General features: G+C 57.9%; 2 protein-coding genes across 3 annotated transcripts in view; one reads left to right on the forward strand and one right to left on the reverse strand.

Annotated features, from left to right (window-relative positions):
• Positions 1 to 1,348: 1,348 nt before the first annotated feature.
• On the forward strand, positions 1,349 to 6,486 carry MRPL37 (mitochondrial ribosomal protein L37). The gene is made up of 7 exons (XM_038752637.1): positions 1,349 to 1,722; positions 4,338 to 4,521; positions 4,609 to 4,724; positions 4,856 to 5,041; positions 5,744 to 5,901; positions 6,008 to 6,211; positions 6,293 to 6,486. Exons 1-7 carry the CDS (start codon positions 1,368 to 1,370, stop codon positions 6,404 to 6,406), a joined length of 1,317 nt encoding a protein of 438 aa, XP_038608565.1. The 5' UTR covers positions 1,349 to 1,367; the 3' UTR covers positions 6,407 to 6,486.
• A 4,328-nt stretch (positions 6,487 to 10,814) lies between these two features.
• SSBP3 (single stranded DNA binding protein 3) overlaps positions 10,815 to 27,290 on the reverse strand; it is a 37,072-nt gene continuing 20,596 nt past the window's right edge. The window contains exons 5-18 of one of the 2 annotated variants that reach the window (XM_038752981.1): positions 22,665 to 22,754; positions 16,631 to 16,711; positions 15,962 to 16,024; positions 14,206 to 14,272; positions 13,975 to 14,051; positions 13,755 to 13,819; positions 13,526 to 13,574; positions 13,385 to 13,420; positions 13,186 to 13,240; positions 12,612 to 12,682; positions 12,175 to 12,253; positions 11,927 to 11,955; positions 11,704 to 11,805; positions 10,815 to 10,955 (exon numbers count right to left, since the gene is read on the reverse strand). In XM_038752981.1, coding sequence (XP_038608909.1) covers positions 10,926 to 10,955; positions 11,704 to 11,805; positions 11,927 to 11,955; positions 12,175 to 12,253; positions 12,612 to 12,682; positions 13,186 to 13,240; positions 13,385 to 13,420; positions 13,526 to 13,574; positions 13,755 to 13,819; positions 13,975 to 14,051; positions 14,206 to 14,272; positions 15,962 to 16,024; positions 16,631 to 16,711; positions 22,665 to 22,754 — 894 coding nt within the window. In that variant the 3' untranslated portion in view covers positions 10,815 to 10,925. The remainder of the gene's footprint in view (positions 10,956 to 11,703; positions 11,806 to 11,926; positions 11,956 to 12,174; positions 12,254 to 12,611; positions 12,683 to 13,185; positions 13,241 to 13,384; positions 13,421 to 13,525; positions 13,575 to 13,754; positions 13,820 to 13,974; positions 14,052 to 14,205; positions 14,273 to 15,961; positions 16,025 to 16,630; positions 16,712 to 22,664; positions 22,755 to 27,290) is intronic. The other variant, XM_038752982.1, reaches the window with a different exon arrangement.

A 27,290-nucleotide genomic window follows, 5' to 3' on the forward strand; every position in this document is an offset into this window, starting at 1 on the left:
GTTGTTGGGTAGGGACTGTCCCTAGACGTTGCCGACTTGTACTTCCCAAGCTCTTAGTACTTTTCATTCATGCATTCAATCGTATTTATCGAGCGCTGACTGTGTGCAGAGCACTGTACTAAGCGCTTGGGAAGTACAAGTTGGTAACATATAGAGACGGTCCCTACCCAATTTCGCTCTGCACACAGTCAGCGCTCAATAAATACGATTGAATGAAGGAATGAAAAGTACTAAGCGCTCTAGTAGAATTATAGCTGTAGGCATATGGCCAAGGGCAGAATCATTGAATAGAAAACTGATTTTTCCAAGACTGGGGTGTTTAGGTGCAGTCCTACCTGGAAACAGGGGAATGGACTGAATGATCCTGTATATATGTATACATGTTTGTACATATTTATTACTCTATTTATTTTACTTGTACATATTTATTACTCTTTATTTATTTCACGTACATATCTATTCTATTTATTTTATTTTATTAATATGTTTTGTTTTGTTCTCTGTCTCCCCTTTCTAGACTGTGAGCCCACTGTTGGGTAGGGACCGTCTCTGTTGCTGACTTGTACTTCCCAAGCGCTTAGTCCAGTGCTCCGCACACAGTAAGCGCTCAATAAATTCGATTGATTGATTGATTGATTTTACTCATTTTATTTTGTTGATATGTTTTGTTCTCCATCTCCCCCTTCTAGTCTGTGAGTCCACTGTTGGGTAGGGACCGTCTCTATCTGTTGCCGACTTGTACTTCCCAAGCGCTTAGTCCAGTGCTCTGCACACAGTAAGCGCTCACTAAATACGACTGAATGAATGAATGTTTGTACGTATTTATTAGTCTATTTATTTGACTTGTACATATTTATTCTACTTATTTTATTTTGTTAATACGTTTTGTTCTCCGTCTCCCCCTTCTAGACTGTGAGCCCACCGTTGGGTAGGGACCGCCTCTATCTGTTGCCGACTTGTACTTCCCAAGCGCTTAGTTCAGTGCTCTGCACACAGTAAGCGCTCAATAAATACGATTGATTGATTGATTCCCCTTATTTTATTTTGTTAATACGTTTTGTTCTCCGTCTCCCCTTTCTAGACTGTGAGCCCACTGCTGGGTAGGGACGGTCTCTATCTGTTGCCAACCTGTACTTCCCAAGCGCTCAGTCCAGTGCTCTGCGCACGGTAAGCGCTCGATAAATGCGATCGATTGAATGAATGAATAAATACGATTGAATGAATGAATGACTACGATTGAAGGGATGAACGTTAGTACCAGGGGAGGAGGAGCCGGTGACGGGGACGAAGCTTCCCGCCCCCTTCCCAGCACCTCTTGCAGCGCGGGCCTGGGGCCCGGGGAGGCCCGAGCGGGGACGGTGGGCACGATGACGGGCACGATGGTGACGGGCCCGCTGATGATGACGGGCAGGCCGGGCTGGGCCGCCCGGGTGCCCCGGCGCGGCGCCTACACGTGGGGGGTGCGTTCGTCGCGGAAGGCGGCGGCGGCGTTGGTCGGTCGGTCGCGGGCGGAGGAGCGGGCCTACGAGATCCCGGGGCTGGAGCCCGTCACCTACGAGGGCAAGCTGCACTACGTGCCGTGGCTGGCGCGGCCCCGCTTCCCGCGCTGGCAGCCGCACCCCGACGACTGGCGCTTCTACCGCTCCCCGCCGCCCCACCTGATGGCCCTGCACCGCCCCCGGCCCTGCTTCTTCTTCCAGCAGCGCTGCCGCCTCCTCGAGGGTGAGGCCCCGACGCCAAGCCCAGCCCCCCCAACCGCCTCCCCAATATCAATCAATCAGTCGTATTGAGTGAGCGCTTACTGTGTGCACAGCACTGGGCTAAGCGCTTGGGAAGTACAAGTTGGCAACACATAGAGACGGGCCCTACCCAACAGTAGGCTCGGTGCCGGGCATTCATTCCGTCGTAGTCAATCAATCGTATTGAGTGAGCGCTTACTGTGTGCAGAGCACTGGACTAAGCGCTTGGGAAGTACAAGTTGGCAACACATAGAGACGGGCCCTACCCAACAGTAGGCTCGGTGCCCGGCATTCATTCCGTCGTAATCAATCAATCGTATTGAGTGAGCGCTTACTGTGTGCACAGCACTGGACTAAGCGCTTGGGAAGGACAAGTTGGCAACACATAGAGACGGGCCCTACCCAACAGTAGGCTCGGTGCCGGGCATTCATTCCGTCGTAGTCAATCAATCGTATTGAGTGAGCGCTTACTGTGTGCAGAGCACTGGACTAAGCGCTTGGGAAGTACAAGTTGGCAACACATAGAGACGGGCCCTACCCAACAGTAGGCTCGGTGCCGGGCATTCATTCCGTCGTAGTCAATCAATCGTATTTAGTGAGCGCTTACTGCGTGCAGAGCACTGGACTACGCGCTTGGGAAGTACAAGCTGGCAGCATATAGAGACGGGCCCTACCCAACAGTAGGCTCGGTGCCGGGCATTCATTCCGTCGTATTCAATCAATCAATCGTATTTATTGAGCGGTTACTGTGTGCAGAGCACTGGACTAAGCGCTTGGGAAGTACAAGTTGGCAACACATAGAGACGGGCCCTACCCAACAGTAGGCTCGGTGCCGGGCAGTCATTCCGTCGTATTTACTCCGGGGTTCTAATCCCAACCATGCCTCTTGCTGGGAGACCTTGGGCAACTCACTTCATTTCTCTGTGCCTCAGTTCCGTCGTCTTCAATGGGTCAGAGCGGGAATTCAATCCCTGTTCTCTCTCGGACATCAAGCAATCAATCAATCGTATTTATTGAGCGCTTACTGTGTGCAGAGCACTGGACTACGCGCTTGGGAAGTACAAGCTGGCAGCATATAGAGATGGGCCCTACCCAACAGTAGGCTCTGTGCCGGGCATTCATTCCGTCGTATTTAATCAATCAATCAATCGTATTTATTGAGCGGATACTGTGTGCAGAGCACTGGACTAAGCGCTTGGGAAGTACAAGCTGGCAACATATAGAGACAGTCCCTACCCAACAGTGGGCTCACAGTCTAGAAGGGGGATTTACTCTGGGCCCCTCCTGCCACTCGTCTGCCGTGTGACCACATTCATTCAATCGTATTTAGTGAGCACTTACTGTGTGCGGAGCACTGTACTTGGGAAGTACAAGTTGGCAGCATATAGAGACGGTCCCTACCCAACAGTAGGCACGGTGCCGGGCAGTCATTCCGTCGTATTTACTCCAGGCCCCTCCTGCCAACTCGTCTGCCGTGTGACCACGTTCATTCATTCAATCGTATTTAGTGAGCGCTTACTGTGTGCAGAGCACTGTATTTGAGAAGTGCAAGTTGGCAACATATAGAGACGGTCCCTACTCAACAGCGGGCTCACTTCACTTCTCTGTGCCATGGTTTACCTCATCTGTAAAATGGGGATTGAGACGATGAGCCCCACACGGGACAAGGACTGTGTCCACTTTGATTTGCTTGTGTCCACCCCGACACTTAGTACAGTGCCTGGCACAAAGTAAGCGCTTAATAAGGGCAGTGCCCACCCTGCTCACACCAAGGAGGTGACCCACTTTCTGTGCCTCGGGGCTCAGCCGGGCTCACCTGGGGCTCTGGTGTGGGGCGGGGGTGGGGGGCAGATGCCCAGGTGCAATGAGCCCCGCCCTTGCCGCTTAGGGTGCCGTGTCCAGGCCGCAGCCTTCCCGGTCCCTTTGGAGCCGGGGGACGTAGCCCGTGCCCTCCCTGGGCTCCTGCCCACACTGATGCTGAAGGGGAAGCGAGCGCCGAGCACCTACTCTTAAGTGCTCAGTGCTTGCTCCCCAAAGTACCAAAGAGCTGGATGAGAACCCTGCCCTTGAGGAGGTTCTGTTTTGAAGGGGAAGCTGACAGGCGTAGGAACATCATGGGGAAAAAACTATTCCTGGAGCCTGTCGAGCCCCCTCAACTCCCCCCACCCCCCCATCTCCCCCATGCCGGAGATCTGGAGCCATTGGTCGTAAGGGAGAAAGGGTCCAGAGCAGCTTTCCAGCTCCCATTGTGTTGAAGCTAGGAAACATCAAACTGTGATTTAAAGCTCGGTGTGACCACTGTTTTTGGAATAAGGTTCCTGGGATTCCCACCTCGACCTTCTCCGGTAGATTGATGTGACCTCTAAGGAAATGACACCTCCCCAGGCCTGTGGGGGGGAGAGGGGATGATGAGCCCCGTGTCTGCCCCCCAGGATCCAACCTTGGCCTGGGCTCTCCCCTTCCGCCCCACCTGGGTTCTGGGGCTGGGGGTTCTGGGAGGCGGTGATCCCGAGCAGAGCCCACTTGCCGAGTTGGGCTTGTGGAGGCCGGTCTTCTCCATCCGCCTCTCCTCGTCTTAACCCGGTTCTCCCCAGCCAGGCGTTAAGCAAGCGCTGTGGCTGAGCAAAGCCAAGCTGGTGGAAGGCCTCCCGGAGCGGCTGCTCCGCCTAGCCGCGGACCCCAGCAATCAAGTGCCCGACCAGGACGAGCGGGTGCAGAGGGCCGTGTGGCATGCTCGCCTGTGGCTCACCACCGACGCCATCCCCACCAGGGAGAACTACTGGTGAGCACCCCCCGCTCTCCACAGCCGGGACCCCCTCCAACCGCCCCCGCGGCCCTGACACCACCCGCCCTTCTCCCCGCTGCCCAGCCCGGCCATCATGGAGAACCTCCTGCAGCTGTGCCGCTCGCTGATCCCCCGCTTCCCCTCCCTGGGCCGGAGGATCCTGGCCAGGAACTACACCATCTCCGCCGTCTGGCACCGAGGTGCGAGGGTGGACCCGGGGGGACTGAGGTCCGGAGGACTTCTCACCGCTCCCTCCGAGGGGTGGGGTGCGGCTCAGAGACCCTCTCGCCCCGCTCCCCTCGAGACTCCTCTGCACTCGCTCCCCCCGCAGACTCCACTGTGCTCCAGATCCGCGGGCTGAACGGGACGCGTCTGAGCAGCCTGGACGCCCTGCCGCCCGTGGCCAGTCACGACCAGGTCCTGGCCACCGCCGCCCACACCCTGGAGGACCTGTACCCGCTGGCTCCGACCATTAACCTGGAGGAGCGCTACGTGTACCAGCTGAGGGACGACACAGGTGAGGGCGCCGGCCCCCGTGCCCCCCACGGCTGGCTCCCCTGAAGTAGTCCTCTAGACTGGAAGCTCATGGTGGGCAGGGAATGTGTCTGCTGTTCTATTGTTCTCTTCCCAAGCACTTAGTATAGTGCTCTGCACACAGTGAGTGCTCAGTAAGTACGAATGAATGAATGAGAGCTGGGGAGGACTGGGCCTTTCTCTTCTCCCTCCTCCACTAGGAGAAACCCCAGGACCAATTGCGGGAGGGGCTCACCTCCGATTCCCCTCTCCGTGACTTGGGATTGGGACGGGGGGATACCCAGATGCTGCTCCTGCTCTCCCTTCCTCGGCTGAGTCCAGCTCACCCTCTTCCTTCCTTCCATGCCAGTAAGAACAGTAATAGTTGAGGTGGTTAAGGCCCAGCACTGGGGAAGGTACAGGATCATCCGGTTGGACCCAACACTCCACCTGGATCCTGCTAGTCTCGCCCCCCGTCCATCTCTGACCACGGCTCCTGCCCTGGGACTCCAAGCTAAGCCCCTCTCCTCCTCCCCTCGTTCCTGGCTTCCGGATGGGAGTCTCCTCCCCCATCCCCGACGCCAGTGTGGAGCTGCGTCACCATCTTGACCCCTCGTGTCTTCCAGGCCCCGGCACTGGGTGGGCAAGGGGTCTTACCGGGTGGCACCAGACCCACCCAACCGTACGGTGCCATCCATCCCCGTAGGGTTTGGGCCAGGCTACCTGTATCAGCACCCTCACACCGTGTACTTCCTGGAATCTGCCAACTGGCGCAAGGCCAGGATGCAGCCGGAGCAGCTGAGGGCCAAGATGATCATGTTCGCCTTTGGGAACGCCCTGGCCCGGGCCCGGGCCCTGCACGGGGTACGTGCGGCGTGCAGGGGCTGCAGGGGGTGTCGGGGAAGGGAAGGGGTCAAGGGCTGCCGGGCCTGACGGCACATCTCCTTCCCTCACCCCCCCCGCCCTCCAGGCAGAGGCTCGGGTCCTGGAGCAGCCCATCGTGGTGCAGGCTGTGGGCACGGACGGGCGCCTCTTCCAGTTCCTGGTCTTCCAGCTGAACACCACGGACCTGACCCCCAGCACCGGCATCAAGAACCTCGTCTGGATGGACCAGGATCAGCTGCTGTACCAGCACTTCCGCTGCTACCCCAAGATCCGCAAGAGAGAGGTCGTGGTGAGTCCGCGGGCCCGGAGCCGACCGGGTGGGCCAAGTTTCCGGGGAGCCGCGGGGCTGACGCTGTCTGTTTTCCCGCAGGAGCCGTCTGGACTCGTCGACTATCAGCCTGACACGTTCAGGAAGTTCTTAGCCTTGTTCCTGCACGGAGCCAAGGAGGCGGAGCCGGGCGGCATTCCGCCCTCCCACCCTTAGGCCTGCCGGGGGTGGGAGCTGGGGAAGCCTCCACCGTCGATCTAGCTTCCGCACGGGCATTAAAGTTCTGTTAAATTCGAGAGCCGTAGACCCCCACCCAGGGCACTGCCCATCTCTACCACACCAACCAGAATCCCTGCTCACCTCCTTGACCGCCCACCCCCTTGGGCCCAGGTGCCAAGGTATGGGGGAAAAGGCCCGTTGTCGGGCAGGCTGGTGGGGGACCTGTGACAATGGGCCCATCCCTCGGCCACTCTGGCCCCCTTCCGGGTAGAAACCCCCTCCCTCCTGGCAGCAGCATGGTGAAAGATGAAAAAAATCCACCGCCCACAGTTGGCGTCTCCACCGAGGCACGACACGTGGGCTCACCCCACGGTTATGGCCAAGATGCCAGCCTGGCACAAGTGGGTGGGTCTGGAGTAAGCCACTAAGGACTCGGGAGAGTTTGGGAGACACAAAAGATGCACGTACTAACCCCCGCCCCCCCCCCGCCCGTGGTCTCCCAGCAGGGGTCACACACCAAAATCTAGTACCTGTTCAAGGATCTGTGGAGCAGAGAGAGAGGGGAGAGACAGGGAGGTCAGCAAGGAGGCATCTGCTGGAATCAAAGCAGGAAAAGGAAAGGGCTTGGGATCTGGGTGGCAGCGGGTTGGATGGTGAGGGAGGGATGGGTTCAGGTGACATGAAGGTAGAACTGACGGGGGTCAGTAACTGATTCCATATGCTGGTAGAAGAAGCAGTGTGTGGAGCATTCAAATACCGGCTCGTAAAACATCAATTTCATTTGAGCACTTGCTGTGTGCAGAGCACTGTAATTGGCATTTGGGAGAATACCACAGAGCTAGTAGACACAGTCCATGCCCACAAGGAGCTTACAGTCAAGTGGGGAAGATAGATGATATGAATTATGAAAATGGACATAAGGGCTGTGGGGCTTAGAAGGGGGGAAATGAACAAATCCAAGGGCAATGCAGAAGGGAGTGGGAAAAGGGGAAATGAGGGTTTAGTCTGGAAAGGCCTCTCTAGGGGATATGATTTTAAGGCTTTAAAGGTGGAGAGAACGATCCTCTGTCAGCTATGAAAGAGGAGGGAGTTCCAGGCCAGAGGCAGGATGTGGGTGAGAAGTTGGCAGACGAGAATGAGGTAAGGTGAGGCAGTTGACATTGGAGGAACAGAATGTGTGGGCTGGGTCATAGCAAACTGAGGGGAAAGTAGGAGTAGGCAAGGTTATTGAGGGCTTTAAGGAGTTTGATACAAGGCTGGATGAGCAACCACTGGAGGATTCTGCGAAGCAGGGTGATGTGGGCTGTATGGATAGTTCTGTTCACAGCGCTGGGGAAGTTAGGAGGGGGAAGGCCGGTGGGGTGGGGGGGAGATGAGGACTTCAGGTTTGGGTGGGTTGATCTGGAGGGGCCGGCCAGAAACCTACAGAGATGTCTTGGAACCTGGAGGAAATGCAAAGTGGCAGAAAAAGAAGTCGGGGCCAAAGAGGTGGATTTGGTGGAGAGAGAAGCTGAAGCTGTGGGAGTGAACTCCCTGGGGAGGGGGTGGAGATGGAGGATAGAAGGGCATCCTCAGTTAATGGCAGAGGGGGGAGGCAGTTTGAGGAGGGGTACCGGGAGCGGGCAGTGTCGGGCAAACCTAGGGTTCCCAGAGGACGGGGGCCAGCCAGTGCACGAGATTTGGTAAGGGGGGCTGGAGAGAGCTGTATACTGGCCAGAAAATGGAGTCCTGGTCCTCTCTTCCCCCAACTCCAAGGCTGGAGGGGCCAAGGAAGAGGGGAAAGGGGTGATGGACTGTGAGCCCGTTGTTGGGCAGGGATGGTCTCTTATTTGTTGCCGAATTGTACTTTCCAATAATAATAATAATAGCATTTATTAAGCGCTTACTGTGCAAAGCACCATTCTAAGAGCTGGGGAGGTTACAAGGTGATCAGATTGTCCCACGGGGGGCTCACAGTCTTCAACTCCATTTTACAGATGAGGGAACTGAGGCCCAGAGAAGTGAAGTGACTTGCCCAAAGTCACACAGCTGGCAATTGGCAGAGCAGGGATTTGAACCCCTGACCTCGGACTCCAAAGCCTGTGCTCTTTCCACTGAGCCACGCTGCTTCTCTAGACTTTCCAAACGCTTAGTACAGTGCTCTGCACAAAGTAAGCGCTCAATAAATACCACTGAATGAATGAATGATGGGATGGATGTGTCCTGGGGAAAACAGCTGGCCAGGGCAGGCACTTCTTCAATTCATCCAGCACTCCTTCAATTCATCCACTTTCTTCTTCCTCTACCACAAAGTGCCAGCTCACAGCCAACAGCTATCAAGCCAACCCACTCACTGGGCCTCTCTCACTGCCCACTCCCTATATAATAATAATAATTATGGTATTTCTTAAGCACCTACTATATACCAAGCACTCTTCTAAGCGCTGGGGGAGATACAAGGTAATCAGGTTGTCCCACATGAGGCTCACACTTTTAATCCCCTTTTTACAGATAAGGTAACAGACACAGAGAAGTGAAGTGACTTGCCCAAGGTCACACAGCAGGCAAGTGGCAGAGGCGGGATCCCATAGGCCCACACTCTCCCCACCTTCAAAGCCCTTCCGAAATCCCACATCCAGGAGGCCTTCCCTGGCTTACCTCTTGGGCATCAAGTGACGCCCCTTGAACATCAACAAAGCATTCGGGTCTTTATCCCCCACGGAGCAGAGTATCTCACACAGCCTGTTAAGCCATAACAGGCCCACACCCCCTTTTTCTTTTTCCTCCTGTCTGTAACGTATTTCAGCATCTATTATCACCCCTTCTAGACCAGAAGCCCCTTGAGAGCTGGGTCTGTGACCACCAGCTCACATTCACCAAGATGCTCAAGACAGCGCTATGCCCACAAGACCGGGAACTACTGTCTACTGTCCTCTCCCAATCACTGGGTCCAGCACTCTGCACACAGTAGAGATGGCCCCAGTCACATGACATTCTACCCGACAGCGTCGATCGCATTTACTGAGTACTTACTGTGCGCAGAGCACTGTACTAGCACTTGAGAGAGTAAATTGTAAGACACATTCGCTGCCCACAACAAGCCTACAGTCTAGAAGACTGGTGTTTCCCCGGCCAGCTCAGACCGGCACCCCCATGGCCTGCCGTGCCACGAGTACGGCCGGCCACGGCCCCCTGTGAGAAGCCGTCCAGTTGCCACCTTAAAGGTTCCGGGCCTGCCATCGTGAGCCAGCCCGGCTACGGCAACCAGGCCCCCCCACCCCTACCCCAGAACTGGAGCCTGGTCTGCCCCCCAACCCGTAGTGGACCAGAGCCCTCGCTGGGCTGACCCGCTCCCAGGGGCCCTCTGGGCTCTGGCTCACCTCCCGCTTGGTCTCCTCACGTCCTCCCCCTGAGGATCAGCCCGAACCCAACCAGGCCCCACTCTTACAAGGGGCCAGGGGTGGGGGTCTCCTCGGTCAAGGGATCAGATGCCTAACCGTCCTCCCTGGAGTCCTTGGGCCTGGACCAGGCTGCCCACTCGCTGACCCCTGCTGAGGCAGACACTCCAGAACAAAGCATGACGGTAACCAGGGTAGGGCACCCAGCCAGCCCCAACCTCTCAGGTGGGGGCATAGACAGGAAGCCCCAAGTCAGGGGCGTACCCTCTGCCCATCTTGGCCCCTTTGTCAGGGGCACATCGGTCTCCCCGCTCTGGGAGGGAAGGGGGAAGTCCGTGGGCTCAACCTAATGACCCATCAGAACCCCCACAATCAGGGGGAGAGACAGCTATGAAGACCCCCCTATCCCCACCAGGCCACTCCCAGCCAGAAACCCTGGTCCTCGCTGGAGGGGGCGGGGCGGGTGGAGGGGGACAAAAAGGGACTCCTGGACTTGTGGGCAGCCAGATTTGGGGGGGGGGGGGGGCGGGGACAGGGTGCTCCACCCCCAGCAGGAAGAGAGGTGGATAGGAAGACTGTGGACACAGGGCCCCCTCCCCACCCCGGGAAGAAGGCGCCAACTGTAAACGGTCCAGTTTATTAGGATGAGGATGAGGATCGTTGTCAAGGGTTACAACAGACACCGGGGGGGCTCCTACCCCGACCTAAGCTACCATCGGGCGCAGGGACCACAGCACAAACACACAACAGGGATTTTTGTGTTTTTCCTTGTTTTCTTAAAAGAACAAAGCAGAGAGGGCGGGGTGGGGGCCGGTGGGGGGCTAGAAGCTTCCGTTTGTTTCCAAAAAAAACAAATTCCCAAACCCGGCCCCACCCCCACGTGTCTGCACTGGCTGGGGGCCGGGCGGGGGCTGGGGGAGGAGACAGATTTCTCATTTGTAAATTCTGTCCTTCATGTTCGATGGAATAAAAAGTAAACCCTTTTTATTGCATGAAACTAAGACTGGGAGGGGGCGGGGGCGGGGGGTGGGTGGGACAACACGCCCCCCTCGCCCCACCCCGCCTCTTCCGACCGACCGCTTTCATCTTGCATAATTTCTGGGTTCTTCCTGCCGGTAGCTCTGCTGTCCGGACATGCGTCACACGCTCATCGTCATGCTGGGAGAGTACTGCGCCACAGCCGACACAGACACAGAGACAGACAGACACACAGACGTGGGGGGAGTTGAGGATGGCCACGGCGGACCGGAGGAGGAGGAGGATGAAGAGGAGCAAAGGGAAGCAGGGGTGGCGGTGGGAGAGCGTTGAGGGGGTTTGATTGGACCTCCCCCTAATGCCCGGGCCACGGCGGGTGGGCTGTGGGGCCGAACCCAGTCATCCAACCCTGACAGGCCCCTGTTGCCACCCAGACCTCAGCCCCACCATGACCCTTCTAAGGCCAGAGCTGGGACAAAAAGACGCTGGGTTGCATCAAATAACAATAATAATAATAATAATAATAATAATGGTGGTATTTGTTAAGCGCTTACTATGTGCGAAGAACTGTTCTAAGCGCTGGGGGGATACAAGGTGATCAGGTTGTCCCATGTGGGGCTCACAGTCTTAATCCCCATTTTACAGATGAGGTAACAGGCACAGAGAAGTTAAGTGACTTGCCCAAGGTCACACAGCTGACAAGTGGTTGAGTCGGCATTTGAACCCATGACTTCTGACTCCCAAGCCTGTGCTCCTTCCACTGAGCCACGCTGCTTCTCAAGTGCCGGAGGCCCTCCCGGAACCCCGCTTCGGATCATCCGACACCCCTGATTCTCCCCCAGTGACCCAGCACAGGCCATCCCACACCCGCTGACCCTGCCCAATCCGCCGCGCAGTTTCCTCGCCGGTCCCGGGGGTGGTGCGTGGGAGGCGGACACTCACGTTGTCGTTCTGGAAGGAATGGAGGAAGCTGCCGCCCAGCTCTCCGTCATCCCGTGGGGTGCCGGGGGGGTTGCTAATGCCGCTGATGTTGTTTGGGGAATTCTGGGGGTGGGCACAGAGGGAATAGTGAGATTCATTTGACCCGCTTCCCGCCGACAGGACCGCCCCACCCCCCCACCCCCATCCTCCCCCGCCCACCAGGGGTCCTGGGCCCCAGACTTACTTTGGGGAGTCCGTCAATGTCACCTGACCCTGCAGGCGGAGAGAGACAGACCATCATGGGGGCTGGAGGGACCCCCACCTGTGGGCCAGGCCTTTCGGCCCCTCGTGGCGCCCCTCACCGCACCTCTCGCCACCCGCCGGGCAGCCGTGAGTCCACAAGTCTGTGTGTGTGCCAGTGGTGGTGGTGGGGGGGGTGCATTAAAGGCGGACTGGGGCCGGGGGTCCCCAGATCTGGCCGCGGCTGCTCACCTAATGACCCGTTCATGTGATGAGGCTCCATCCCAGCCATGCCTCCCATCGGCCCATCCGACCCCGGGCCCATCGGGAACTGCCGAGAGAGGACCAGCCCATGTCACCCTGGGGGGAAGAGGGGTGGGGACAGGGGCACAGAAGGGGCTCTCCCCTCTACCTCTTCCACAGCTGAGGACAGAACCGGAACTAGAGGGCACTTAGCGGGAGGCGGGGACAGAGTACTGGGCACGGGGGGAGGGGGGGGGACGGGGGGGACGGGGGGGGGGGACGGGACGGGGCCGGACGACAGGAGGGCAGAACATCGTAGTCCAGGAGATGGGATCCACATCGGGCCTTAGCCTGAGCCTCTGCTGGGGCTCCGGCCAGAGAAGGGACCCCGAACTGGGACGGTAGGGGCCGGAAGTCTGTCGGGGCAAGAGAGAGCTGCCACTCACATTTGACCGGTTCCCCCCCGGCGGGACGGGGTTAATCATTGTGTAGATGTTGTCGCTGGAGTTTGTGGAATCTGTGAGGAGGCAGGAAAGCCAATCACTCTCCAATTTTGGAACGATGGTGGTTGGGAGCCCTTTGGCACCCCTTGTCCCCCCCCCCCCCCAAATTCTCAAGGGCCTCCTGGACCTTCCCAGTGCTCCCTGAATTCCCAGGGGACTCCTGGATCCTACCGGTCCCGGACGGATGGGCGGATGGACAGATGGACACACTGTTACCAAGCCATCAGCCATCAATCCTGCCTTCCTCTGCCCTCAGTGGAAACTTTCCCGAGGCTCCCAGGAGCGAGGGGGCAGCACTGAAACACCATCAGTGGGGTCCCCCACCTGGGCCCCCTCCCCGACAGGCCTTGGGGGGGGCCCCAGTCACCGGATGGAGTTTGGGGTCCAGCAGCAGCCACGCGCACCCGGATCCCTCCTTCCAGCTTAATCCGCTTGCCTTCCGGGGAGATCAGGGTCCAACCCCGGGGTACCAGGGCCTTCTCCCCGCCCGACCCTCCGGCCCCCCACCCCTCCGTACCTGCAGGGCTGGGCATGATGGGCGTTCCAGGTGGGCCGCCGCCGCCAGGGGGTCCCTGTGGCCAGAGACACATGCCAGGTCAAACCAGAGCCTGCCCTCCGCCCCCCTCCCAGGTTCCCCTGCTGGGGTCCCCCAGACCCCTGCCCGACCCCCCCACCCCCACCCCGACAACGGGACCCAGGGATCCTGGGACACTCACCACGTAGTTGCCGGGTGAGGACGAGGAGTAGGAGATCTAGGAACAAGCGGGAAGATCCATTTTTATCCCGAGCAGGGCCAGGCTGAACCCTTAACCCTTCCACCCCCCACCTCCCACCATCCCCCCGGCTCGGACACTCACCGAGTTAGCGTTGTTGGGGTTGGGCCACGGCCTGCCAGCGCCCGGACCCCTGGGTTTCACAGCGAGGAGAGAGACAGACAGACGGACACATCACTCACGAACGCACCCGTGCCAAGCTGGCCGCAAGTCGTCCCGCTCGGGGCCAGTGGGAGGGATCGGGAGGGTCTCCTGTCCCAGGGGTGGGACGAGGTGGGGGGCAGGGGCGTGGCAAAGGTGTGGCAGGGCTTACATGTTCATTCCAGGCATGGCGGGACCCAGCGAGTTGGGGGGAGGCCTCATGCCGCTGCCGTAGTTCTGAAAGATGACCCAGGGTCACTCTGTGAGAGAGTGCCCACAGCAGGGAACACCCCCGCCCCCCACCTCCATGCAACCTGACGCCCATCGCGGCCCCGAGGCAAGGCGGTCTGCCGCCCGTGGACCCGGCCCAGGGTTACTGGGGGTGGACTTACCTGGGGGCCGGGGCCCATAGGCCCCATCCCTCGTGGGGGGTTCATCCTCTGCATGGAGCCTGCCATATTGGGGTGACCTGCAGGGGACACAACACACACCAGCATTAGGGGTGGCGGGAGTGGACGGAGGGAAGGGGGATCTCACAGAGAGAGGAGGGTAAATGCCAGTTGGGCTACAGCCTCGCCCGTCACCCCGTCCCGGCCCCCTCCTGCACCCGGGTCCCCGTTTACCTTGCTGCCGCGTGGGGTCCATGGAGTTGGGCAGCAGGGGTTGGGTCCCGGGGACAGCTCCTGGAGGCTGAAAGCACCCGAGGACCGATACTGAGCAACGGGGCGACCACCACCCTCTGACAGCCAATTCCTGATCCCACCTGCCCCTGACTCTCCCCGGGGACCCAGTCTGGACCATCCAGTACCCCTGACACACCCTTCTCTGTCCCTGACTCTCCCCAGGGACCCAATCGGGACCACCCAATACCCCTGACTCTTCCTTCTCCAACCCTGACTCTCCCCCCGGTGACCCGGCACGGGCCATCCCACAGCCTTTACTCTCCCGTCTTCATGCCCTGACTCTTCCCTCTGATGACCCAGCACGGATGCTGGTCTACAGATCCATCCAAACTGCCCTGGACCTGTCGGTGTTACTTTACTGGCCGTGTGGCTCCCTTTGGGGACGGACTCCCAGGGTTCACCCCGCCGGGGCACGATGTGTTCTCTGTGGTTCGTAGAGTGGTAGTTATGGTATTTGTTAAGCACTTACTATATGCCGGGCATTGTTTTAAGTGCTGGGATAGCTACAAGATAATCGGGTTGGACACGGTCCCCATCCCACATGGGGCTCACAGTCTTCATCCCCATTTTAGAGATGAGGAAACTGAGGCACAGAGAAATGAAGTGACTTGCCTTAGGTCATAGAGCAAGACAAAGTGGCAGAGTTGGGATTAGAACCCAGGTCCTTCTGACTCTCAGGCCTGTGCTCTATCCAGTAGGCCACGCTGTTTGTACTGAACCAGAGGGGGCCCTCCCACCTGGGGTGGGGGGCACCTGGAAAACAGCAATTTTGTGTTCACCCTGTCGACACCCTCCCTAGTTCTGTAACCTCCAGCCCTACTCCGGCCCAGCCTACATCGGTCCACAGGGCCGAGTTCTGCCCTTTCCGTTACTCCTTCTGGCCCAGTCCGGCCCCCTGGGCATTAGGCCTGCCTGGCTCGGCTCGGCCCTGTCCTGCCCGGCCCCATTCCCCAGATCCCAGCCCTGCTCTCTCCGGCCTCAGACAGGGCAGTCACCACACTTGGTCCCAGTGTCCTGGGCCTCTGTCCCCTTCCTGTGGCGCTGGGCCCTTAGTGTTCCCAGAATCCTTAGCATGTCCCTCCCCCCCACCCCCCCCCCACCCGGGGCCCACCCCAACCCAAGTCACTGGATCCATCCCCTGCCTGCAGGGCGCACACCTCGCCCTCCCTGACCCGGGGGCCTCCAATTCCCTCCCGGTCCTGGTTCCGCTGACCCAAAACCTTCCCGCTAGTCCCAGCCTGCTGCCTGGGATCGTCCTGCTGATGGCCTGGGCACCTTGGCCCTGCCCCTCCCAGACCCCCCTCAGGGCCTGGACCCCAAGTCTGCCCCGCTCTCGTCCCCGGGCACAGCCGTGGGTTGCTCTTCCCACAGGACTCCGGCCGGACCCTGGGGGCATCACGGACCCCAGACCCTAAATAGGCCCCCTGGATGGAACATCAAAGGCCGGGGACCAACCCGCTCCCATCCCGGGGGTCTGTCTCAAGGCTGAAACCGGAGCAGTGTGCAGGAGCCCCTCAAGCCCCGATCTTCCAGGCTTCTGAGAGGGCTGTGGCCCTGGCTTGACCCCTCTCGGACCCCTCCACCACCTCCACCACGGGCAGCATCAGCCGACCTCCAACTCCGTCAGGTGAAAGAGCACAGGCTCCCCTCATCAGCCCCACCGCACCCCCTACCCTGGCCAATAGGAGCGCGTTACCTGGCTGCCCATCCGGGGGCCGGGGGGTCGGGGACCTCCAGCGTAGCGGGGAGACATGAACGGCTGTAAAGACAGCAAGTGCCTGCTCGGGGTCCTGCCCGACGACGCCCGGGTCGCCCCTACTCCCACAGATCCACCCCAGATCCCCATTCCCCTCCGGGAGGAACTCCAGAGCGTCCACGGGAAGTTCCCCCCCAACGCAGTGCCCTGCTGCCCACCCTGAGACACCGGGGGCTCGAGGCCCCCTCCCCGACCCCAGCTCCCCGAGCCACGCAAGGCTCAATCCACGACCCTAAAACTCCCTCCCTCCCCTCAGACAGACACTGGCACCAACAGGACAGCACCGCACACCAGGACACAACACACAACTGAGCGCTGCCGCAGCCACAGGAGCACACGGGGTGGGGGCGGGAGGAGGAGGGGGTGGCAGCCCAGGGTGGGGAAGGCGAGGGGAAGGTTGGTGGGAGGGGGAGGGAGGGACCCTGGCCCGGAGAAGGGGGTGGGGCGCTGGGCGGAGGCTGTGTTAGCCATCATCTGGCAGGGTGGGGGTGACGGGGGCATAGGCCCCACCCCCACCCCGGCCACTCCCTGGCCGGGGTCTGTCCTTGTCTGTCTATCTCGCGGCCGGGCCCCCGCCACCGGGGGCGGGGAGGACGGACCCCCGTTTACCTGACTGTGAGGTCCCAGCAGACTGTTGGGGTTGTGAGGAGGAGGCTGTGTGTGGGGCGAGGGCTGGGAGCCAGGCGGACCCTGCGAGGTCACAGACAGGAGAAGGTCACAGGTCACAGGTCACAGCACAGGGACAAAAGCCCAGAAAAAGCTTCGACGAAAGGAAAGTCTTCAACCAAAAACCCACAGGGCCAGACACAAACGTTGGGGTCAGGCGGGGTCAGCCACAGAGATCCAGCGAGGGGGTGGGAAGGAAAGCGGGGGGGGGGGGGGGGGGGGAGCGGTGCTGCTGATGCTGCTGCTGCTTGGACACACGGAGTCAGGGAGGGGATGGAGAGGAAACGGGGGTGAGGGACACAGAGGGCGAGGGCGAGGAGAGACAGAGAGCAGGTCAAGCAGCCCCTAGCACGGGTTCACGTCCTGTTCCTCTCTCCATCCCTCCCAAACCGGCCGTCCCAAGTGAGTTCTCAGCACGGCCAAGTAATAATAATAATAACGGTATTTATTAAGTGCTTATTATGTGCCAGGCACTGTACTAAGTGCTGGGTTGGGCACAAGCACCTCAAGTTGGACACAGTCCCTTGTCCCACGTGGGGTTCACAGTCTTAATCCCCATTTCACAGATGAACGACCTGAGGCCCAGAGAAGTGAAGTGACTTGTCCAAAGTCGCACAGCAGACAAGCGGCAGAGCCGGAATTAGAACCCAGGCCCTTCTGACTCCCAGCCCCGTGCTCTAGCCACTAGCCAGCTCTGCTTCCCGTGACCAGGACCAGCGCACAGGGTCCAGCCACGGAGAGGCAGACACAAAGGAGGAAGTAGAGGTCTGGCGTCCTTGCGGATCGGTGGCAGCCTGAGTGGTGGGGACTCTGTCCAGGGCGCTGCCCGCAACCTGCCCTATGGTCACTCACTATCCAGGGCACTGCCGGCCACCCAATCCACAGGCATTCATCGTCCAGGGCACCACTGGCTGCCCAACCTGTGGGTACTCACTGTCCAGGGCACTGTCGGCGGCCCAACCCAGCGGTACTCACTGCCAGGGGCACGGCCGGGCGCTCTCATTCAGTTACTCTATGGCATTTACAGGACGCTTACTGTGTGCGGAGCACCGTACTAAGAATTTAGTGTCCTAAGGGCTGTACCGAGCTCCACCCTTGGACACCCCCACGCATCGGCAGGCCCTGGCCGGACGGGCCTGAACTCATCATCTGGGGATTAGCCAGCATCTCGGGAGCCACTCCTCCCAGCCGGCCCCTGCCCCCCACCCCAACCCAGCGGGAACCGCACTGGAGAGGACTCCCGCCCCTCCACGTCCCGCTCCCCACCCCGTGGCAGTATCCCTCCCCTCTGTCCCTTGCCCTTCTCCTGCCAGGCCCGATACCTTCTGGTCACCGCTGGTCGGCAGGCCCTGCGACAAGCTGGTCCCCGGAGGCCTTTTACTGCCCTCAGCCATCACCACATCCACAATATCCACCGACTCTTTCAAACCCTTTGCTACCCCGCCCCCTCACCACCCTAAATTCCCATCCATCACCCTGGCCTGACCCCGATGGCGCTGCAGCCTCAGGCTGACCCCACTGGCCTCTTCCAGACCCCACTGCCCCATCCCAACAGCCTCCCCCTGACCCCACTGGCCTCTTCCTGACCTCACTGCCCAACCCCGACGACCCCACCCTGACCCCACTACCCCTCGTTCCACATGACCTGAGTACTTGGGTACTCATTCCCCTCTCCCTTGACACATTATTATCGTTTTTATTATTACCGTTATTACCATTACGACTACGTGTTTGAACTCTGCCTCTTCCCCAGACCTGGGATCTCTTCCAGTCTTCCCCACAAGAATGCCAGATCCTTGAGGGCAGAGACACACCCGCCCACTTATTCTATGGTTCTCTCCCCAGTGCTCGGCACAGTAAGCGCTCAATAAATACCCTTGACTGACGGGTTGAAACTCTTTCAAACCTTGGTGTCATCTTCAGGGTCCTCTCCTACTTCTTCTCCTCCTTCCTCTCTGGTCACTTTTTCTCCGTCTTTTCCACTGGTTCCCCTCCTGGCTCTGGGCCCTATCCTTCGTGCAACCCCGGAGGTTCCATCCTGGGTTCCCGGCTCTGCGCTCATCCCGCTCATCCGGCTTCAGCTCCCACCTCGAGGTGGACAACTCCTAATTTCTCTTTCTCCAACCCTGATTTCTACCCCACCGATCAATACCGCATGTCCTCCTGCCTCCAGGACATCTCCACCTGGATGTCCCACCAGCACCTCAAACTCAATAGGTCCAAAAACAAACTCATCTTCCTCCGCAAAACCTTCTCCTCCTCCTGCCTCCCCCATCGGTGGAGACCACACCAATCATCCTGTTTCACAAGCTCGCAACAGCGGCGTCTTCCTCAACAACCATAATTAACAATAACAACAATCATAATAGTAATTATGATGGCATTTATTAAGTGCTTACTATGTGCAAAGCACTGTTCTAAGCACGGGGGAGGTTACAAGGTGATCAGGATGTCCCACGGGGGGCTCACAGTCTTAATCCTCATTTTACAGATGAGGTAACTGAGGCGCAGAGAAGTTAAGTGACTTGCCCAAAGTCACACAGCTGACAACTGGCGGAGCCGGAATTTGAACCCATGACCCCTGACTCCAAAGCCCATGCTCTTTCCACTGAGCCACGCTGCTTCTCTAACAACAATGTGACATTTACTAAGCACTTAATCTGTGCTAAGCGCTAGAGTAGAGACGAGGCTCGAAAGCTGGACAGGATCCCTGCCCTACACAGGACTTCCCATCTGTCCTCTCCCCATTTTTCAGATGAGGGAAATTGAGACCCAGAGAGATCAGGACTGTGTCTACCTACTCTAATTTTTTTTATGGTACTTGTTAAGCACTTACTCTGTGCCAGGCACCGTTCTAAGCGCTGGGGTAGATACAAGGTAATTGGGTTGGACACGGTCCACGCCCCACATGGGGCTCGCGGTCATAATCCCCATTTCACAGGTGAGGTAACTGAGGCACAGCAGACAAGTGGAGGAGCTGGAACTAGAACCCAAATCTAGTCTACTCTAATGCACTGTGCCTTCCCAAGTGCTGAGAACAGTGCTCCTTACATGGTGAAAGCTCACTAAATACCACTGACTGGCTAGTTTTGTTTGGTTTAGTTTTGTTATTTTCATGGTGTTTGTTTTAAGCACTGACTATGTGCCGGGCACTGTGCGAAGCACGGGGATAGGTACAAGGTAGTGAGGTGGGACCCAGTCCCCGTCCCACATGGGACTCACTCACAGTCTTAATCCCCATTTTATAGATAAGAGAACTGATGCAGAGAGAAGTGAGGTGACTCACCCAAGGTCACTCAGCAGACAAGGCATTAGAACCCAGATCCTTCTGACTTTCACGGCAGTGCTCTATCTGCTAGGCCACACTGCTTCTACCGGTAGTGAGTAATTCATGGACTGGAAGAGTAACTCACCCGGGGTCACATAACTCACCCGGGGTCACAGGGTTCCCGGCTCCCCGCCTCACACTCTGTCCATTGGGCCGATCTCACAGCCCGCGAACCGGACAAAATCTGACTGGCTCTTCATCAGAGCCACCTGTTGGACCCACCCCACCCTCTCCACCCTCAGGGCCACCACCCGGGGCCAAGCGCCGGGCAGATGATGACAGGACTACAGCATCGGCCTCTTGGCCGGTCTCCCCACCTCCGGCCTCTCCCTTCTTCACAGTCCGCCACCCGCTGCCGCCAGCTAGATGGTCTCCCTGCAACGTCGCTCGGCACGCACCTCCCCTCTGCTCAAACCCTTCCCGGTGGTGCCCAGCTCCAACGGGGGTGAAGACCCCTGACCGTTGGCTTCGAGGCTCTGCCTCCGCCGGTCCTGCCCTGCTCCCCCGCCCCGACCCCCAGGATCCCGTTTTCTTGTCCCTTCAGCCCTCTCCTCCTTCAGAGCCCCCCAACACCACCATCTCCTCCAACAAGCCTCCCCAAGCCCGACACAGGTGCCACTGACCCCAGCCGCCCTTTGGTGGCTTCTGGAACCCGAGGACTTATGTTCATGTCCATCATTAGCTGGGGGGGAGCTAACGGTATTAACCTTTCCCTGCTACAGCATTGTGTGGGCCCCAGTGGTGGTGGTGGGAGAAGGGAAATCCTTGGGAGGATGGGTGGAGGGCGGTCAGAAGGGCAGAGTGATGTTGTAGGAAGAGTAAAGGACAGGAAGGTAAGCCCAAATCAGAGCCTGGGGGAATCAAGGTCAGTCTGCTGCTGGGCCCACCCCCCAGTCTCCTCAGGCCTCCCCAGCCCCCCATGCCCAGCCACCTCAGCCCCACCCCGGGCCCCTGACAGGGTTTGCGTAGAGACAGAAAGGGGTGGGTGTGTGGTTGCGCACGCGCACCCACACGTCCGCCAACCCCAGGGTGAGTCTTCTCTGTCCCTCTGGGCCTCAGCTCTCCAGGATCCCCTCGGATGAGAAAGGAGGGAGAGTGAGGAGGGAGGAGGAAGAGCAGAGTGCGGGGTGGGGGGAGGGGATTTACCCTTTCCCTGCTGTTTGCACAGCTCCCAGCAACACCCCACCACCTGGCAGGGCAGCAGCATCTGGACTGGGGGTGGGGGAGGAGATGGGGAGGGGTGGGGGAGGAGTGAAGAGGAAAGGAGAGGAGGGAGAGGAGAGGGGGAGGAGGGGGGAAGAAGGGGGAGGGGGGGAAAGGGGGAAGAAGGGGAAAGGGGAAGAGAGACGGAGGAGGAAGAGAGACACGGAGAAGGGGGAAGAGGAGAGGGGAGAAGCGGGGAGGAGGAAAGGGGGGAGAAGGGGAGAAGAGTCAGTCTTGGGTCCTTGGGATGGGAAGGCCAACTGCTTCTTCCCCCAGGGAAGACCCCATTGCAGTTCAATGGAGGCTCAGGCCCAGTGTTGGGATTCCTTCCTTCCTTCATTCATTCATTCAATCATATTGAGTACTTACTCTGTGCAAAGCACTGTAGTAAGCGCTTTGGAAAGTACAATACAACAATAAACAGTGACGCCCCCTGCCCACATCGAGCTCACAGTCTAAGGGGGGAGGGGGGTACACTCCCCCAGGGCCTCTGGGCTCCTACACACTCACATGCACTCGTGCCCAAATTATCTCATGTACCCACCCACTCATGCACACGTGACCACACACACTCAGGAACACAAGATCACACTGGTGCACACACCCTCACACATGCACCCACACTCACATCTCAACACATAGCCTGACCCAGCCACGCACACCCAGCAGGCCTCCCACAGGGCACCCCACAGGTCACTCTGGGGTCTCGGCAGGCAGCCCTGGCGGATTGGGTCTCTGGCTGCTTCCCAGGGTCAGGGGTCAGAGGCAGACGGTGGATACCGAGGCCAGGGCTAGAGGTCATTCCTTCACATCCCACTGGGGGATGGGAGGGAGATGGACCGGCTCCCCTCCGCCGGCAGCCCCGGCCAGGCAGGCCAGCGTCCGGAGAGGTCAGAGGGGACAGGATACGGAACCCAGCCTGGCACCTCTTAGCAGAGCAACTCACTCGACACTGGAGATCATGTCAGAGGTGGAGCCCCCTCCCCACTCTTCCCGTCCCTCCCCTTCCCAAGCCTTCCGCCCCCTGCCCGATGGCGGGACAGGCCCAAACCACAAACCTCACACTGGACGCAACACCTGACATCCCCCCCGTGGCACCTAACCCCCAGGAGAATGACACGCCGACCGTTCTCGCCACCCGGAAACCTCCTCCGCCCGGGCCGCAGCCCCCCGGGAACCTGGCCACCCCAGGCTCGGGGCCTTCTGGGATCCGAATGAGAAACCATCCTCGTGGCCCCCACAGAGACCAGATGTCAACCCAAACCAGGGCAGAGGGGGAGCTGAAGGGGCAGGCTGGGGGAGAGGCTGAGAGAAGCTTTGCTGGTTTAGACCATGACAGGGGACTCCCTCTTCTATGCCTGTCACCGGGCCATGGGAGCAGCCCGATCGTCGCCCAGCACCCGGCCGCCGCCCGCCCGCCCACCGCCTGTCTGCCCGCTGCCATACCTGGAAGAAGCCGGGAGGGATGGGGCCACCGGGCAGGCTGTCGTTTGGAGGGATGTTCCCCAGCACGGGGCTGGGGGCTGCTGCTGCGCTCTGCAGAGACAGAAACCAGGTTAGGGGCGGAGAGGCAGAATCAGAGTCCGTTAGGGGCGAAGAATCTGGGGTCCCCTCCCCCACCCACCGCTTCTTAGGCCACAATTAAAGACACACCCCCATAATCTCCTTCTGCCTCAGGGGGTGGGGGCAGTCACCACCAGAATCCCAATCATTATCATCAGTATTTATGGTACCGGGCACTGTGTGCAGAATGCTGTGCCAGACAACCACGATGTGCAGAGCACTGGCTTGAGCACTTGGGAATATGCAACAAGAGTAATCAATCAATTGTATTTACTGAGCGCTTACTATGTGCAGTGCTGTACTAAGTACTTGGGGAGTACAATGCAACAGAATTAGCAGACACATTCCCTGCCCATAACCAGCTTAGTCAGACAACTGTATTGATTGAGCACTTTCTGTGTGCACAGTACTGTACTAAGCGCTCGGAAGAGTATAATACAACAGAATTAGCAGACACGTTCCCTGTCCATAACGAGCAGAGCAACTCACTTGACACTGGAGATCATGTCAGAGATCATGTCCCGAGGTACTAAGCGCTCGGGAGAGTATAATACAACAGAATTAGCAGACACGTTCCCTGTCCATAACGAGCTTAGTCAATTGTATTTATTGAGCACTTACTGTGTGAAGAGCACTGTACTAAGTGCTTGGGAGAGTACAATATAACAAAAAAAGACACATTCCCTGTCCATAGAGAGCTTAGAGTCTAGCGGAGGAGACAGACATTAATAGGACTAAAGAGTAGAAGCCACAGTCCCCACCCTCAGAGTGCTAACAGTCTGATGGGAGAGACAACCCGACAAGGTGAGTCGTCAGGCAGAGACACAAGAGCAAAACCCGGGGGGCGAAGGGGAACAGCAGAGGTGAGCGGCCAGGGAACGGTGGGGAACTCCCAATCCGGGGAGCCGTGAGGGAGGCTGAGGAGAAGCCCTGACCAGGAGCCGGGGGGATGGGGCAGCCGGGGGGCAGGTTCACACACACTGTCATCTTCCGCTTCAACCGCCGCATCGGCCTTCTGGCTGACCTCCCGGCCTCCTCTCTCTCCCCACTCCAGTCCGTACTTCACTCTGCCGCCCGGCTCATTCTTCCACAAAAACGCTCGGTTCACGTCTCCCCACTCCTCAAGAACCTCCAGCGGTTGCCCATCCACCTCCCCATCAAACGGAAACCCCATACACACTGGCTTTAAAGCACTCTATCAGCTCACTCCCTCCTATCTTGCCTCTCTGATCTCCCACTACAACCCAGCCCGCACACTTCATTCCTCTAATGCCAACCTTTTCACTGTATCTCAATCTCATCTATCTCCCCGCGGACCCCTCGCCGACGTCCTCCTCCTGCTTGGAGCTCCCTCACCCTTCATATCTGATAGCCGACGGCTCTCTTCAGCTTTAATGATGATGATGATGCCATTTATTAAGCACTTGCTAGGTGCAAAGCACTGCTCTAAGTGCTGGGGGGGGTTAACAAGGTGATCAGGTTGTCCCAAGGGGGGCTCACAGTCTTCATCCCCATTTTACAGATGAGGTAACTGGGGTACAGAGAAGTGACTTGCCCAAAGTCATACAGCTGACGATTGGCGGGGCCGGGATTTGAACCCATGACCTCTGACTCCAAAGCCCGTTCTCTTTCCGCTGAGCCACGCTGCTTCTCATCCTTTAACATTCTTCTGAAATAGTCTCTCCTCCCGAAAGGCTTCCCCGACAATAATCTCTCACCTTTCAACCCTATTCTCCCTCCTCCTGTCATTAAGTTGCTTTAGGAGGTTGTGAGCACACAAGCACGTAAGTGATGCAGAAATGACAGGGTATCTGGGCCTCAGATACCTCCATCTACTAAGTGGGGATTAAGACTGAGAGTCCCAGGTAGGATAGGGATTGTGTCTACCCCAGTGCTTAACAGCGTTCGGCACACAGTAAGCACTTAACAAGTACTATAACCATTATCTTGTAGCACCAAACATAGGCCCCGGCTGTTACTATCCCAAGTGTTCAGTACAGTGCCCCACACGCAGTAGGCACCCGGTCAACGCCCCTCACCGACCGGTTGAATGGGGAATCGGGGGGAGAGAGGAGGAAACAGGACGGTCCACCCAAGAGCCTTCCCGGTGCAGCAGCGATCAGTCAGTCAATCATATTTATTGAGCACTTACAGTGTGCAGACCCCTGTACTAAGCGCTTGGAAGAGCACAATACAGCAATAAACACGTAAATTCCACTGGAGGTCTGCTTGCGGTCGTGTATTTCGGGTCAGAGTGTCGGGGACCCATGTCCAGAGGGATCGTGAGGGTCCAAGCCTGCTGTGGTCCCCCAAAGTCCGCTGTGTCGTCCCTCGTGGGGCCCTGGGTGCTCTCAGCACCAAACACGGTCACCTCTCCTTGGGACAATTTCCCGGCCCGGCCCATCCCCACCGCCAAGCGTCCACTCGCAGAGCCCGGACCGCACCTGCCCCCTGGGTTACCCACAGTCCTGATGCACGGCAGTCACAGTACCAGCTGCAAAACACGCAGCCACACATCCACTCGGAGGCCAAGCACACACCTCTGAGGCCGTGCACACACAAAGTGGACTCACAGTATGATGTCTGGACCCCATTTCTTTTCAGAGAAGTAGTGTGGTCTAGTGGAAAGAGCCCGAACCTGGAAGTCAGAAGTATTCGGGTCTAATCCTGGCCCTGCCACTTGTTGACTGTTTATTTATTTACTTTCATGTCTGTCTCCCCCTGTAGATACGATTGATTAAATAAGACTGAATAAATAGACTGTAAGCTCATTATGGGCAGGGAATCTGTGTGCTGATTATGTTGTCCTGTGCTCTTCCAAGCGCTTAGTACAATGCTCTATTCAGAGTAAGCTTTCGATAAATACCATTGATTGACAGTGGGCAAGTCACATCACCTCTCTGTGCCTCAGCTTCCTCATCTGCAAAATGGGGATTCAATACCTGTTTTCTCTCCCCCTTAGACTGAGTCCTGTTGGGACAGGGCCTCTGTCCTACCTGCCTCTCTTATTCTTACACCAGTGCTTAGTACAGTGCTTGGCACATAGTAAGCGTTTAGCCCACACTGCCTATAATTATCCTTACTAACAGGTTCGTTATTCATCCCCCCCATCTTACCTCCTTCCCTTCCCCACAGCACCTGTATATATGTATATATGTTTGTACATATTTATTACTCTATTTTACTTGTACATATCTATTCTATTTTGTTAGTATGTTTGGTTTTGTTCTCTGTCTCCCCTTTTAGACTGTGAGCCCACTGTTGGGTAGGGACTGTCTCTACATGTTGCCAACTTGTACTTCCCAAGCGCTCAGTACAGTGCTCTGCACACAGTAAGCGCTCAATAAATACGATTGATTATTATTATTACTAGTGGTAGATGGGCGCTCAGTACAGAGCCCGACCCCCAGAGGGCGCTCAGTACCCACCATTCCTGCTGCCAGAGAATGTCCACCTGGTCGGCTGGTCGAGCTGGCCAGAATCCCTCCCCCCCACTCTCCAGGCCTCTGCTCCCGGCACGACCATGAGCACGTCTGGGGTCCATCCTGGCCAGAACGGCTTCAGCCCCCCAGGGCACACCCTTCCCCCTCCCCAAGTCCTCGAAAAACCAGCCCAGCCCAGAGTGCTTGGCCAGGCTGGGCACCTCTCGTCACCCCCCGCCCCTACACTGGGAAGTCGTTGCGGACAGGGACTGTCACTCTTTATTGCTGGACTGTACTTTCCCAAGCCCTTAGTCCAGTGCTCTGCACACAGTAAGTGCTTAATGAATGCGATTGAGTGAATGAATGAATGACCCTGGGAAGTGGGAGACATTTGAGCCTACCTACCCCTGCCACCCTTTCCCTCTGCCCCAGAAGGCCATCTGCCCGCACACGTGGGCAGGCCTGGCCGGTGGGAGGGATGGGAAGAGCCCGAGGTGCGGAGGGGACAAAGATTCCTGGGTCTCCCTCGACCTTGGCCACCGGGATGAGGGGTAGGTGATGAAAGGAAGGAAGGAAGGAAGGAAGGGATAAGAAGGGAAGGGAAGGGAAAGGAAAGGAAAGGAAAGGAAAGGAAAGGAAAGGAAAGGAAAGGAAAGGAGGGAGGAAAGGAGGGAGGGGGGGAGGGAAAGGAAAGGAAAGGAAAGAGGGAGGGAGGGAGGGAAGGAAGGAAGGAAGGAAGGAAGGAAGGAAGAAAGGAAGAAAGAAAGAAAGGAAGAAGAAAGGAAGGGATGGGAAGGGAAGGGAAGGGAAGGGAAGGGAAAGGAAAGGAAAGGAAAGGAAAGGAAAGGAAAGGAAAGGAAAGGAAAGGAAAGGAAAGGAAAGGAAGGGAAGGGAAGGGAAGGGAAGGGAAGGGAAGGGAAAGGAAAGGAAAGGAAAGGAAAGGAAAGGAAAGGAAAGGAGGAAGGAAGGAAGGAAGGAAGGAAGGAAGGAAGGGAAGGGAAGGGAAGGGAAGGAAGAAAGGAAGGGATGGGAAGGGAAAGGTAGGAAAGGAAGGAAGAAAGGAAGGAAGGAAGCAAGGAAGGAAGGA

The sequence above is a fragment of the Tachyglossus aculeatus genome, chromosome 10, assembly GCF_015852505.1.
Source record: "Tachyglossus aculeatus isolate mTacAcu1 chromosome 10, mTacAcu1.pri, whole genome shotgun sequence".
Lineage (NCBI taxonomy): Eukaryota > Metazoa > Chordata > Mammalia > Monotremata > Tachyglossidae > Tachyglossus > Tachyglossus aculeatus.